The sequence below is a fragment of the Salvelinus namaycush genome, unplaced genomic scaffold (genome assembly GCF_016432855.1).
Source record: "Salvelinus namaycush isolate Seneca unplaced genomic scaffold, SaNama_1.0 Scaffold447, whole genome shotgun sequence".
NCBI lineage: Eukaryota > Metazoa > Chordata > Actinopteri > Salmoniformes > Salmonidae > Salvelinus > Salvelinus namaycush.
The window spans coordinates 168,564-182,484 of record NW_024061139.1 but is presented as its reverse complement, the minus strand read 5'-3'; the positions used below and the strand labels follow the sequence as shown (position 1 = coordinate 182,484).

Sequence of the window (13,921 nt, the reverse complement as noted above, 5' to 3'; positions counted from 1 at the left end):
GAGACAAGTAGGCTGTCTACACCTGGAAATGTACAGGAGACAGTTAGGCTGGCTACACCTGGAAATGTACAGGAGACAGTTAGGCTGGCTACACCTGGAAATGTACAGGATACAGGTAGGCTGGCTACACCTGGAAATGTACAGGAGACAGGTAGGCTGGCTACACCTGGAAATGTACAGGATACAGGTAGGCTGGCTACACCTGGAAATGTACAGGAGACAGGTAGGCTGGCTACACCTGGAAATGTACAGGATACAAGAAGGCTGGCTACACCTGGAAATGTACAGGAGACAGTTAGGCTGGCTACACCTGGAAATGTACAGGATACAGGTAGGCTGGCTACACCTGGAAATGTACAGGAGACAGGTAGGCTGGCTACACCTGGAAATGTACAGGACTCAAGTAGAGTGTATCGGACACAGACAGACTAGAAATAATTTTGTATGGAAATGTGTCATTTGATCAATACATTTACATTTCTCTCGTAGTAGTCGAGCTGCTGATGTTGAAAAACATTGTTAGTGCACAGGTCAAATTATCTTTTGAATTTCCTGTCTTTTAGGCTTTAGATAAAAGCTAATATTTCACTTAAAATGTTGTTTTTTGGAATTAAATAACAAACACCTTCTACAGAAGCCTCAGACACACACAGGGATGGTTGGCATCGTCAGAGGTACTCAGTCAAAGTTCAGTTGTCGATATGTGAGTGTTAATCTTTCTCTTCTACCCTTTAAAGCTCTATCCATCCTCTTCCTTTTCCTGTCTGTTCAGATGACGGATCACACAGACACACACCCTTTACACTGTCTACCCTCGTCTGTTCAGATGATGGTTCCAGGTTCATCTCAGTGTTTTTCCTGTCCTCCTCCCCGACACACTCTGAGCTGAGCTATATCAAATTCATGCAGCACTAGGCCAGGTTTATGATAAAACCTCTGCCATACATAGGCTCCCGCTCAGCCCAGTCAAAACTATTTTCTGTCGAGTCCCTGCCAATCTTCTGAAAACGTCTGAAACCTGTTCAAAGAGTATCAATCCCACCCCCCCCAAAAGGAAGAAAAGGAACATACACTTTTCCTGCACATGTACCTAGCTATCTGGAGATGAATGTACTGACTATGACTGTGATATGTGGTTGTCTCACCTAGCTATCTGGAGATGAATGTACTGACTATGACTGTGATATGTGGTGTCTCACCTAGCTATCTGAAGATGAATGTACTGACTATGACTGTGATATGTGGTGTCTCACCTAGCTATCTGGAGATGAATGTAGTGACTATGACTGTGATATGTGGTGTCTCACCTAGCTATCTGAAGATGAATGTACTGACTATGACTGTGATATGTGGTTGTCTCACCTAGCTATCTGGAGATGAATGTACTGACTATGACTGTGATATGTGGTGTCTCACCTAGCTATCTGCAGATGAATGTACTGACTATGACTGTGATATGTGGTGTCTCACCTAGCTATCTGGAGATGAATGTAGTGACTATGACTGTGATATGTGGTGTCTCACCTAGCTATCTGAAGATGAATGTACTGACTATGACTGTGATATGTGGTTGTCCCACCTAGCTATCTGTAGATGAATGTACTGACTATGACTGTGATATGTGGTTGTCTCACCTAGCTATCTGGAGATGAATGTACTGACTATGACTGTGATATGTGGTTGTCTCACCTAGCTATCTGGAGATGAATGTACTGACTATGACTGTGATATGTGGTGTCTCACCTAGCTATCTGAAGATGAATGTACTGACTATGACTGTGATATGTGGTGTCTCACCTAGCTATCTGCAGATGAATGTACTGACTATGACTGTGATATGTGGTGTCTCACCTAGCTATCTGGAGATGAATGTAGTGACTATGACTGTGATATGTGGTGTCTCACCTAGCTATCTGAAGATGAATGTACTGACTATGACTGTGATATGTGGTTGTCCCACCTAGCTATCTGTAGATGAATGTACTGACTATGACTGTGATATGTGGTTGTCTCACCTAGCTATCTGGAGATGAATGTACTGACTATGACTGTGATATGTGGTTGTCTCACCTAGCTATCTGGAGATGAATGTACTGACTATGACTGTGATATGTGGTGTCTCACCTAGCTATCTGAAGATGAATGTACTGACTATGACTGTGATATGTGGTTGTCTCACCTAGCTATCTGTAGATGAATGTACTGACTATGACTGTGATATGTGGTTGTCTCACCTAGCTATCTGAATATGAATGTACTGACTATGACTGTGATATGTGGTGTCTCACCTAGCTATCTGAAGATGAATGTACTGACTATGACTGTGATATGTGGTGTCTCACCTAGCTATCTGAAGATGAATGTACTGACTATGACTGTGATATGTGGTTGTCTCACCTAGCTTTCTGAAGATGAATGTACTGACTATGACTGTGATATGTGGTTGTCTCACCTAGCTATCTGTAGATGAATGTACTGACTATGACTGTGATATGTGGTTGTCCCACCTAGCTATCTGAAGATGAATGTACTGACTATGACTGTGATATGTGGTTGTCCCACCTAGCTATCTCTAGATGAATGTACTGACTATGACTGTGATATGTGGTGTCTCACCTAGCTATCTGTAGATGAATGTACTGACTATGACTGTGATATGTGGTGTCTCACCTAGCTATCTCTAGATGAATGTACTGACTATGACTGTGATATGTGGTTGTCCCACCTAGCTATCTCTAGATGAATGTACTGACTATGACTGTGATATGTGGTTGTCTCACCTAGCTATCTGAAGATGAATGTACTGACTATGACTGTGATATGTGGTTGTCTCACCTAGCTATCTGTAGATGAATGTACTGACTATGACTGTGATATGTGGTTGTCTCACCTAGCTATCTGTAGATGAATGTACTGACTATGACTGTTATATGTGGTTGTCCCACCTAGCTATCTGAAGATGAATGTACTGACTATGACTGTGATATGTGGTTGTCTCACCTAGCTATCTGTAGATGAATGTACTGACTGTGATATGTGGTTGTCCCACCTAGCTATCTGTAGATGAATGTACTGACTATGACTGTGATATGTGGTGTCTCACCTAGCTATCTGGAGATGAATGTACTGACTATGACTGTGATATGTGGTTGTCTCACCTAGCTATCTGTAGATGAATGTACTGACTATGACTGTGATATGTGGTTGTCTCACCTAGCTATCTGGAAATGAATGTACTGACTATGACTGTGATATGTGGTTGTCCCACCAAGCTATCTGAAGATGAATGTACTGACTATGACTGTGATATGTGGTTGTCTCACCTAGCTATCTGTAGATGAATGTACTGACTATGACTGTGATATGTGGTTGTCTCACCTAGCTATCTGTAGATGAATGTACTGACTATGACTGTGATTTGTGGTGTCTCACCTAGCTATCTGTAGATGAATGTACTGACTATGACTGTGATATGTGGTTGTCCCACCTAGCTATCTGAAGATGAATGTACTGACTATGACTGTGATATGTGGTTGTCTCACCTAGCTATCTGGAGATGAATGTACTGACTATGACTGTGATATGTGGTTGTCTCATCTAGCTATCTGTAGATGAATGTACTGACTATGACTGTGATATGTGGTTGTCTCACCTAGCTATCTGTAGATGAATGTACTGACTATGACTGTGATATGTGGTTGTCTCACCTAGCTATCTGAAGATGAATGTACTGACTATGACTGTGATATGTGGTTGTCTCACCTAGCTATCTGGAGATGAATGTACTGACTATGACTGTGATATGTGGTTGTCTCACCTAGCTATCTGGAGATGAATGTACTGACTATGACTGTGATATGTGGTTGTCCCACCTAGCTATCAGATGAATGTACTGACTATGACTGTGATATGTGGTGTCCCACCTAGCTATCTGAAGATGAATGTACTGACTATGACTGTGATATGTGGTGTCTCACCTAGCTATCTGGAGATGAATGTACTGACTATGACTGTGATATGTGGTTGTCTCACCTTGCTATCTGAAGATGAATGTACTGACTATGACTGTGATATGTGGTTGTCCCACCTAGCTATCTGAAGATGAATGTACTGACTATGACTGTGATATGTGGTTGTCTCATCTAGCTATCTGTAGATGAATGTACTGACTATGACTGTGATATGTGGTTGTCTCATCTAGCTATCTGGAGATGAATGTACTGACTATGACTGTGATATGTGGTTGTCCCACCTAGCTATCAGATGAATGTACTGACTATGACTGTGATATGTGGTGTCCCACCTAGCTATCTGGAGATGAATGTACTGACTATGACTGTGATATGTGGTTGTCTCTCCTAGCTATCTGAAGATGAATGTACTGACTATGACTGTGATATGTGGTTGTCTCACCTTGCTATCTGAAGATGAATGTACTGACTATGACTGTGATATGTGGTTGTCTCACCTAGCTATCTGGAGATGAATGTACTGACTATGACTGTGATATGTGGTTGTCTCTCCTAGCTATCTGAAGATGAATGTACTGACTATGACTGATATGTGGTGTCTCACCTAGCTATCTGTAGATGAATGTACTGACTATGACTGTGATATGTGGTGTCTCACCTAGCTATCTGAAGATGAATGTACTGACTATGACTGTGATATGTGGTTGTCTCACCTAGCTATCTGTAGATGAATGTACTGACTATGACTGTGATATGTGGTTGTCTCACCTAGCTATCTGAAGATGAATGTACTGACTATGACTGTGATATGTGGTTGTCTCACCTAGCTATCTGTAGATGAATGTACTGACTATGACTGTGATATGTGGTTGTCCCACCTAGCTATCTGAAGATGAATGTACTGACTATGACTGTGATATGTGGTGTCTCACCTAGCTATCTGGAGATGAATGTACTGACTATGACTGTGATATGTGGTGTCCCACCTAGCTATCTGGAGATGAATGTACTGACTATGACTGTGATATGTGGTGTCTCACCTAGCTATCTGGAGATGAATGTACTGACTATGACTGTGATATGTGGTGTCTCACCTAGCTATCTGTAGATGAATGTACTGACTATGACTGTGATTTGTGGTGTCTCACCTAGCTATCTGAATATGAATGTACTGACTATGACTGTGATATGTGGTGTCTCACCTAGCTATCTGAAGATGAATGTACTGACTATGACTGTGATATGTGGTGTCTCACCTAGCTATCTGTAGATGAATGTACTGACTATGACTGTGATATGTGGTGTCTCACCTAGCTATCTGGAGATGAATGTACTGACTATGACTGTGATATGTGGTGTCTCACCTAGCTATCTGAAGATGAATGTACTGACTATGACTGTGATATGTGGTGTCTCACCTAGCTATCTGAAGATGAATGTACTGACTATGACTGTGATATGTGGTGTCTCACCTAGCTATCTGGAGATGAATGTACTGACTATGACTGTGATATGTGGTGTCCCACCTAGCTATCTGGAGATGAATGTACTGACTATGACTGTGATATGTGGTGTCTCACCTAGCTATCTGGAGATGAATGTACTGACTATGACTGTGATATGTGGTGTCTCACCTAGCTATCTGTAGATGAATGTACTGACTATGACTGTGATTTGTGGTGTCTCACCTAGCTATCTGAATATGAATGTACTGACTATGACTGTGATATGTGGTGTCTCACCTAGCTATCTGAAGATGAATGTACTGACTATGACTGTGATATGTGGTGTCTCACCTAGCTATCTGTAGATGAATGTACTGACTATGACTGTGATATGTGGTGTCTCACCTAGCTATCTGGAGATGAATGTACTGACTATGACTGTGATATGTGGTGTCCCACCTAGCTATCTGGAGATGAATGTACTGACTATGACTGTGATATGTGGTGTCTCACCTAGCTATCTGGAGATGAATGTACTGACTATGACTGTGATATGTGGTGTCTCACCTAGCTATCTGGAGATGAATGTACTGACTATGACTGTGATATGTGGTGTCTCACCTAGCTATCTGGAGATGAATGTACTGACTATGACTGTGATATGTGGTGTCTCACCTAGCTATCTGTAGATGAATGTACTGACTATGACTGTGATTTGTGGTGTCTCACCTAGCTATCTGAATATGAATGTACTGACTATGACTGTGATATGTGGTGTCTCACCTAGCTATCTGGAGATGAATGTACTGACTATGACTGTGATATGTGGTGTCTCACCTAGCTATCTGTAGATGAATGTACTGACTATGACTGTGATTTGTGGTGTCTCACCTAGCTATCTGTAGATGAATGTACTGACTATGACTGTGATTTGTGGTTGTCTCACCTAGCTATCTGGAGATGAATGTACTAATGCACAGACAGCGACCATGTGTGTTGTATCGCGTTTTAACATGTGTAATTCCCCCACGGTCCTGTAGGAGTGCCAGAGAAGCCAGAGATAGACGGTTTGACCAAGCCTGCCCTGGAGGGAGATGAGATCACTCTGACCTGCATGACCCACGGCTCCAAGCCTGCTGCCGACCTCCGCTGGTTCAGGAACGAGAAGGAGATCAAAGGTCAGGACACAGACATCTACTACTGTTACTACCCTTCATAGGTCAGTAGGTCAGAGGTTAGAGGTCAGGGGTTAGAGTATGTATGACCCCACGGCTCCAAGCCGCCTGCTGCCGACCTCCGCTGGTTCAGGGACGATACAGAGATCAAAGTCAGGACACTGTTCTACTATTCTTCCTCCTCTTCCTCCTTCTCTTCGTCATCTTCCTTATCTTCTTCCTCATCTTCCACTTCTTCCTCACCGTTCTCCTCTTCCTCATCCTCTTCCCCCTCCTCCTCCACATCCTCCTCATCCTTTTCCACATCCTCCCCTCCTCCTCCTCCTCCTCCACCTCCTCATACTCCTCCTCATTCTCCACCTGTACTACTACTCTTCATCATCCTCCTCATCCTTCTATTCCTCCTCCTCCTCATCCTTCTTCCCCTCATCTTCTTCTTCCTCTTCTTCCCCTCATCTTCTTCTTCCTCTTCTTCCTCATCCTCCTACTCTTCTTCTTCCTCTTCTTCCTCCTCATCCTCCTACTCTTCTTCTTCCTCCTCTTCCTCCTCCTCATCTTCCTCCTCCTTCTCATCCTTCTTCTCTTCATATTCTTCCTCCTTTCTCCTCATCCTCTTCCTCCTCATCCTCCTACTTCTATTCAACTCTTGTCTTTGCTGTAGGCTATGTGATTCTGATGGCTCAAACATAGTTGGAGCATCTGCAAGAGAAACTTGAAATCAAATCTTGAAATCTAGGGTTGAGGCTGTGATTTCCCGCAGGTCCACGTATCTTTCGCCTTGACTGTGTGTATCTGATTATGCAATTGTTTCAATGCTGGTCTGTGAGGTGGATTATTTGGTAGATTCACTGACCACAAGAATAGCAGAGCAAAATCTCTAATTTGTTAGTCTCTTTGAACTGCTACCTGATCTCACCTGTCTTTCTCCTTCCCTCAACTTCTCTCCTTCTCCAAGGGGTTATTTCTTGGGTTAATTATGGGAGAGAGGGAGAACGGTTAACCGTTTAGAAATTACAACACTTATGGTACATAGTCCCCCCATTTTAGGGACCAAAAGTTTTGGGACAAATGAACATATGTGTATATTAACCTGTTATGGCTGCAAGGGGCAGTATTGAGTAGCCTGATAAAATGTGTCCATTTCAAACGGCCTCGTACTCAATTCTTGCTCGTACAATATGCATAGTATTATTACTATTGGATAGAAAACACTCTCTAGTTTCTAAAACCGTTTGAATTATTTCTCTGAGTGAAACAGAACTCATTCTGCAGCACTTTTCCTGACCCGGAAGTTCAAAGTCTGAAATCGATGCTCTCTTCCTCTTCCTGCCTATAAATGGGCACAAGAGCTATTAGTATACATGCACGTCATACACCTTCCTCTGGGTGTCAAGAAGGCTGTGAGAGAAGAAATGAGGTGATTATCTCGATCTGGGATGGAATAAATCCTCTTGGAATGACGTGTACCCAATTTCCGGTACTCTGAAGAACGCGATTTGGACAGTGGGGTTGCCTTTTGTTTTGCTGACGTTATAGGCGACTATTATTTCCGGCTTTGATTTTATTTGATACATGTCACCATATCATCGTAAAGTATGTTTTTTCAATATAGTTTCATCAGATTATTGAAATTTTTTCGGGAGTTTTGCCGTGTTCCGTTCTCTTCCGTTTGTTTACATGGAGAGATCCGTGCAACCCGGCTAGCGCGCTTGCTAAATGGAGAGAGAAAGTTGCCATTCTGAATCCAAACAACGACTCATCTGGACAAAGGACACCTTGTTCAACATTCTGATGAAAGATCAGCAAAAGTAAGACCCATTTTAAGATGTTGTTTCATATATCTGTCGTAGTCGCCGGCGCCCAAGTGTTTCTGGCTATTGTGCTAAGCTAATATAACGCTACATTTTGTTTTCGCTGTAAAACACTTAATAAATTGGAAATATTGTCTGGCATCACAAGATGCCTGTCTTTCATTTGCTGTACACTATGTATTTTTCAGAAATGTTTTATGATGAGTAATTAGGTATTTGACGTTGGTTTCTGTAAATATTATGGCTGCTTTCGGTGCAATTTCTGAATGTAGCTGCAATGTAAACTATGATTTATACCTGAAATATGCACATTTTTCGAAAAAAAACATATGCTATACAATAAATATGTTATCAGACTGTCATCTGATGAGGTTGTTTCTTGGTTAGTGGCTATTTATATCTCTATTTAGCCGAATTTGTGATAGCTACTGATGGAGTCAAAAACTGATGGAGTAATAAAAGTGGAGTCTTTTGCTAACGTGGTTAGCTAATAGATTTACATATTTTGTCTTCCCTGTAAAACATTTTAAAAATCGGACATGTTGGCTGGATTCACGAGATGTGTACCTTTCATATGCTGTATTGGACTTGTTAATGTGTGAAAGTTAAATATTTAAAAAAAATATCTTTTGAATTTCGCGCCCTGCACTTGAAGTGGCTGTTGTCATAAATGTACCGACGTCGGGCTTGCACGCCAAACAGGTTAAAGAAGTAAAAAGTTTAGTATTTGGTCCCATATTCCTAGCACGCAATGATTACATCAAGCTTGTGGCTGTACAAATGTGTTGGCTGTTTGTTTTGGTTGTGTTTCAGATTATGTTGTGCCCAACATAATCAGTGGTGACTAATATATTGTTTAAATTTTGGAGTCACTTTTATTGTAAATAAGAGTAGAAAATGTATCTCCATGAATATGGATGAGTGAGAAAGTTAGAGACATAAATATCATAATCTCCCCTGTTATTGTAATTGTAAAACTGATACATTTTAATGATTTATGCTTTACTGAACAAAAAATATAAAACGCAACATGTAAAATGGTTGTGCACAAATGTATTTCCATCCCTGTTAGTGAGCATTTCTCTTTTGCCAAGATAATCCATCCACCTGACAGGTGTGGCATCTCAAGAAGCTGATTAAAAAGCATGATCATTACACAGGTGCACCTTGTGCTGGGGACAATAAAATACCACTTTAAAATGTGTAGTTTTGTCACAACACAATACAACATATGTCTCAAGTTGAGGTGAGTGCAATTGGCATGTTGACTGCAGGACTCTCCACCAGAAGTGTTGCCAGATAATTGAAGGTTAATTTCTCTACCATAAGCCGCCTCCAACGTCATTTTAGATAATTTGGAAGTACGAACAAACGGCCTCTCAATCGCAGACCACGTGTACGGCATTGTGTTGGTGAGCGGTTTGCTGATATCAATGTTGTGAACATTGATGGCGGCGGTTTGGTTATGGTATGGACAATGAACACAATTTAATTTTATCAATGGCAATTTGAATGCATAAAAATACAGTTACGAGATTGTGAGGAAGTACAGCGTCATATTGTGAGGTGTTTGTTTTAAAGTATCTGTGACCAACATATGCATATCTGTAATTCCAATAGATTAGGGCCTAATGAATTTATTTCAATTGACTGATTTCCTCATATGAACTGTAAATTATTGCATGTTCCGTTTATATTTTTGTTCAGCATACACATTTTAAGCCATGCAACAGTCTATGACTTGGGTGACTGGAGTCTTTGACAATTTTAGGGCCTTCCTCGGACACCGCCTGGAAGCTTGGCGCCGGTGGTGTACGTGCTACCCTCCATGTGCCCTGCGGTCAGATGCCAAGCAGTTGCCACACCAAGCGGTGATGCAACCATTTAAATGGGAGACCACATGTCAATTTAAAGTTTGTATCTTTTATAGACCCAATCCATAATATAGCACACTTACCATAATTTGTTTGTATGCAGAAGACACATTTCAGTTGAAGGCATTCAGTTGTACAACTCACTAGGTATCCTCCTTTCCCTTTCCCCCTTTTAGTCCAGAAAAACTGGATAAATTATCCAGGTCCTCAATGAGGCACTTCAATGTTGAAGATTAAGGACTCAAGAGAGAACTTGAATCCTCAGCATACATTGATACGTTTGTCTCTAATCAATAAATGTTTTGACCCTTAATGTTATCATCATTACATCTAAGAATTCTATGGCCATAATAAATAGGTATGGTGACAGAGGGCAACCTTGTTTGATGCCTATTGACAATTAAAAATTCTCAGAGAAGTAACTGTTATTTATTATTTTACATAAAGGATTGTTGCACATTATTTATTTATTTTACAAGCTGGCAGCACAGTAGGATGTGTATATCTGTCGTTGTCTTATACTGTGTCTTATCCCATGTCTTATCCCATTGTAAATAGCCAGTCTTTTTCGTATATATCTTAATCTCACTTTCTATCTACGAACTAAATACACTTTCCTGCAACCCGCCTCACCCAATGTGGTACGGATCTGCTATTTTTATTCCTTATAACTGGAACTTCCATCAGGAGCTAGCCAGCTAACTAGCTACTAGTCTTTGTTAGCCACGGCTTGCGGTCCTCGCATTTTTTCCTCGGCATCAGCCAGCCTTAGCTCAGACAATCACCTGCCAGTCTGCACAGTGCAATATCAACCCAGAGCATATCGGACTGCTTCTCTCTACCATATCACCGGATTCCTGCTGCTCTGGATCATTACTCCGGATCATCGCAGCAAGCTAGCTGCAAACGAGTGGCTACTGTTAGCTAATACCTCTATCCTGAAGCAAGCACCAGCTAGCCTTGAGCTAGCCTCGAGCTCGGTTTCATATACCAGCTAATTCTAGGGCTACAATACCTTTTTTGCCTTTACTGTCGACACAGAGCCCCACCGATCCTTCACGACTGGACTAGACTGCCGACGTGATTGCCCAACGTGGTCTCAACAGGCTATTCTGTTCGCTGAAGAACCATCTGCTAGCCCCGGCCTGCTAGCTTTTCTAAACGCTGTGTCCCCTGCTCGCCTAGCGTAGTAGTGACTACAGAACGGCACCCTGACTCACCTATTGCTGCTCTTTTGACACTATGATCACTCGGCTACATAGATGATGCCCCCTGGACTGTTTCAATAACATTGTACAATAACATGTTTACCTGTCGGCCCCAACTTCAAACTCAGGTCCTGTATGTACATAACTGACCGGCTCTGCCCATTCATCACCATTTACCTAGTGTCTTAGCTCTCCTGATCAACACCTGTGATTGCTTTATGCCTCTCTCTAATGTCAATATGTCTTGTCTACTGCTGTCTTGGCTAGTTCTTAATGTTTCATTTCACTGTAGAGCCCTCAGTCCCGCTCAACATGCCTTAGATAGCTCTTTTGCCCCACCTCACACACATGCGGAGACCTCACCTGGCTTAACTGGTGACTCCAGAGACCAAACCTCTCTCATCACTCAACGCATAGGTTTACCTCCAGTTTACCTCCACTGTACTCACATCCTACCATACCCTTGTCTGCACATTATGCCTTGAATCTATTTTACCACGCCCAGATATCTGCTCCTTTTATTCTCTGTCCCCAACGCACTAGACGACCAGTTCTTATAACCTTTAGCCGTACCCTTATCCTACTCCTCCTCTGTCCCTCTGGTGATATAGAGGTTAACCTTTTCTCAATAGGGGGGGGCGCTATTTCCACTTTGTAAAAAATCGTTCCCAAATTAACCTGTCTGACTCTGGCGTTCCGCCAGCGGAACTCCTCCCACATTCCACTGAAAAGGCAGAGCGCGAAATTCAAAATATATTTTTTAGAAATATTTAACTTTCACACATTAACAAGTCCAATACAGCAAATGAAAGGTACACATCTTGTGAATCCAGCCAACATGTCCGATTTTTAAAATGTTTTACAGCGAAAACAGCACGTATATTTATGTTAGCTCACCACCAAATACAAAGAAGGACAGACATTTTTCACAGCACAGGTAGCATGCACAAAGCCAACCTAACTAACCAAGAACCAACCAAACTAACCAAGAAACAACTTCATCAGATGACAGTCTTATAACATGTTATACAATAAATCTATGTTTTGTTCGAAAAATGTGCATATTTGAGGTATAAATCAGTTTTACATTGCAGCTACCATCACAGCTACTGTCAAAAATAGCACCGAAGCAGCCAGAGTAATTATAGAGACCAACGTGGAATACCTAAATACTCATCATAAAACATTTCTGAAAAATGCATCGTGTACAGCAAATGAAAGACAAGCATCTTGTGAATCCAGCCAATATTTCAGATTTTTTAAGTGTTTTACAGCGAAAACACAATATAGCATTATATTAGCTTACTACAATAGCCTACCACACTACCGCATTCATTCATCAAGGCACGTTAGCGATAGCAATAGGCACGTTAGCGTTAGCGAATAAACCAGCAAAATATATTAATTTTCACTAACCTTCATAAACCTTCCTCAGATGACAGTCCTATAACATCAGGTTATACATACACTTATGTTTTGTTCGAAAATGTGCATATTTAGAGCTGAAATCAGTGGTTATCCATTATGCTAACGTAGCTTCTTTTTCCCAGAATGTGCGGATATTTCTATTAGACTCTCACCTATTCTGACCAAATAGCTATTCATAAACATTGCAAAAAAATACATGTTGTATAGGAAATGATAGATACACTAGTTCTTAATGCAATCGCAGTGTTAGAATTCTAAAAATATCTTCATTACGACATAAGGCTTATGTTATAGCGAGAGAGTGGCCAAAACCTGGGCGCAAAACTACTAGTACACAGTTCGACAGATATATGAAATAGCATCACAAAATGGGTCCTACTTTAGGTGATCTTCCATCAGAATGTTGTACAAGGGGTCCTTTGTCCAGAACAGTCGTTGTTTGGATTTAGAACATCGTTTTTCCCTCTTGAATTAGCAAGCACACTGGCCAAGTGGCGCGAAGCTTTCCATCGTCAACAAACACAGACAACGCAACACGCCTAACGTCCCGAAAAAATTTCAATAATCTAATAAAACTATATTGAAAAAACATACTTTACGATGATATTGTGACATGTATCAAATAAAATCAAAGCCGGAGATAGTAGTCGCCTATAACGACAGCTTTTCAGAAGGCAATTCCAGGTCCATCTTCGCGCTTTCCAGAAAACAGGAAATGGATGACTCGTCGTGCCAAGAGGATTTATTCCACCTCAGACCAAGATAAACACTTCATTTCTTCTCACTTCCTCTTGACATCTAGGGGAAGGTGTATGACGTGCATGTATACTCATACGTATCATGCCCATTTATAGGCAGGCCCTTGAACAGAGCATCATTTTCAGACTTTCCACTTCCTGGTCAGAAAGTGTGCTGCCAAATGAGTTCTGTTTTACTCACAGACAAAATTCAAACGGTTTTAGAAACTAGAGAGTGTTTTCTATCCAATAGTAATAATAATATGCATATT

At 41.3% G+C, this 13,921-nt stretch overlaps 1 protein-coding gene across 1 annotated transcript in view; it reads left to right on the top strand.

The window, feature by feature from the left end:
- Positions 1-6,453: 6,453 nt before the first annotated feature.
- The window catches only part of LOC120041343 (cell adhesion molecule 2-like), a gene marked incomplete at its 3' end in the record, with an annotated part of 59,287 nt that continues 51,819 nt past the window's right edge, over positions 6,454-13,921 (top strand). Inside the window, exon 1 of the mRNA XM_038986284.1 lies at positions 6,454-6,594. Within this exon, the coding sequence (XP_038842212.1) occupies positions 6,531-6,594 (64 nt within the window). The remainder of the gene's footprint in view (positions 6,595-13,921) is intronic.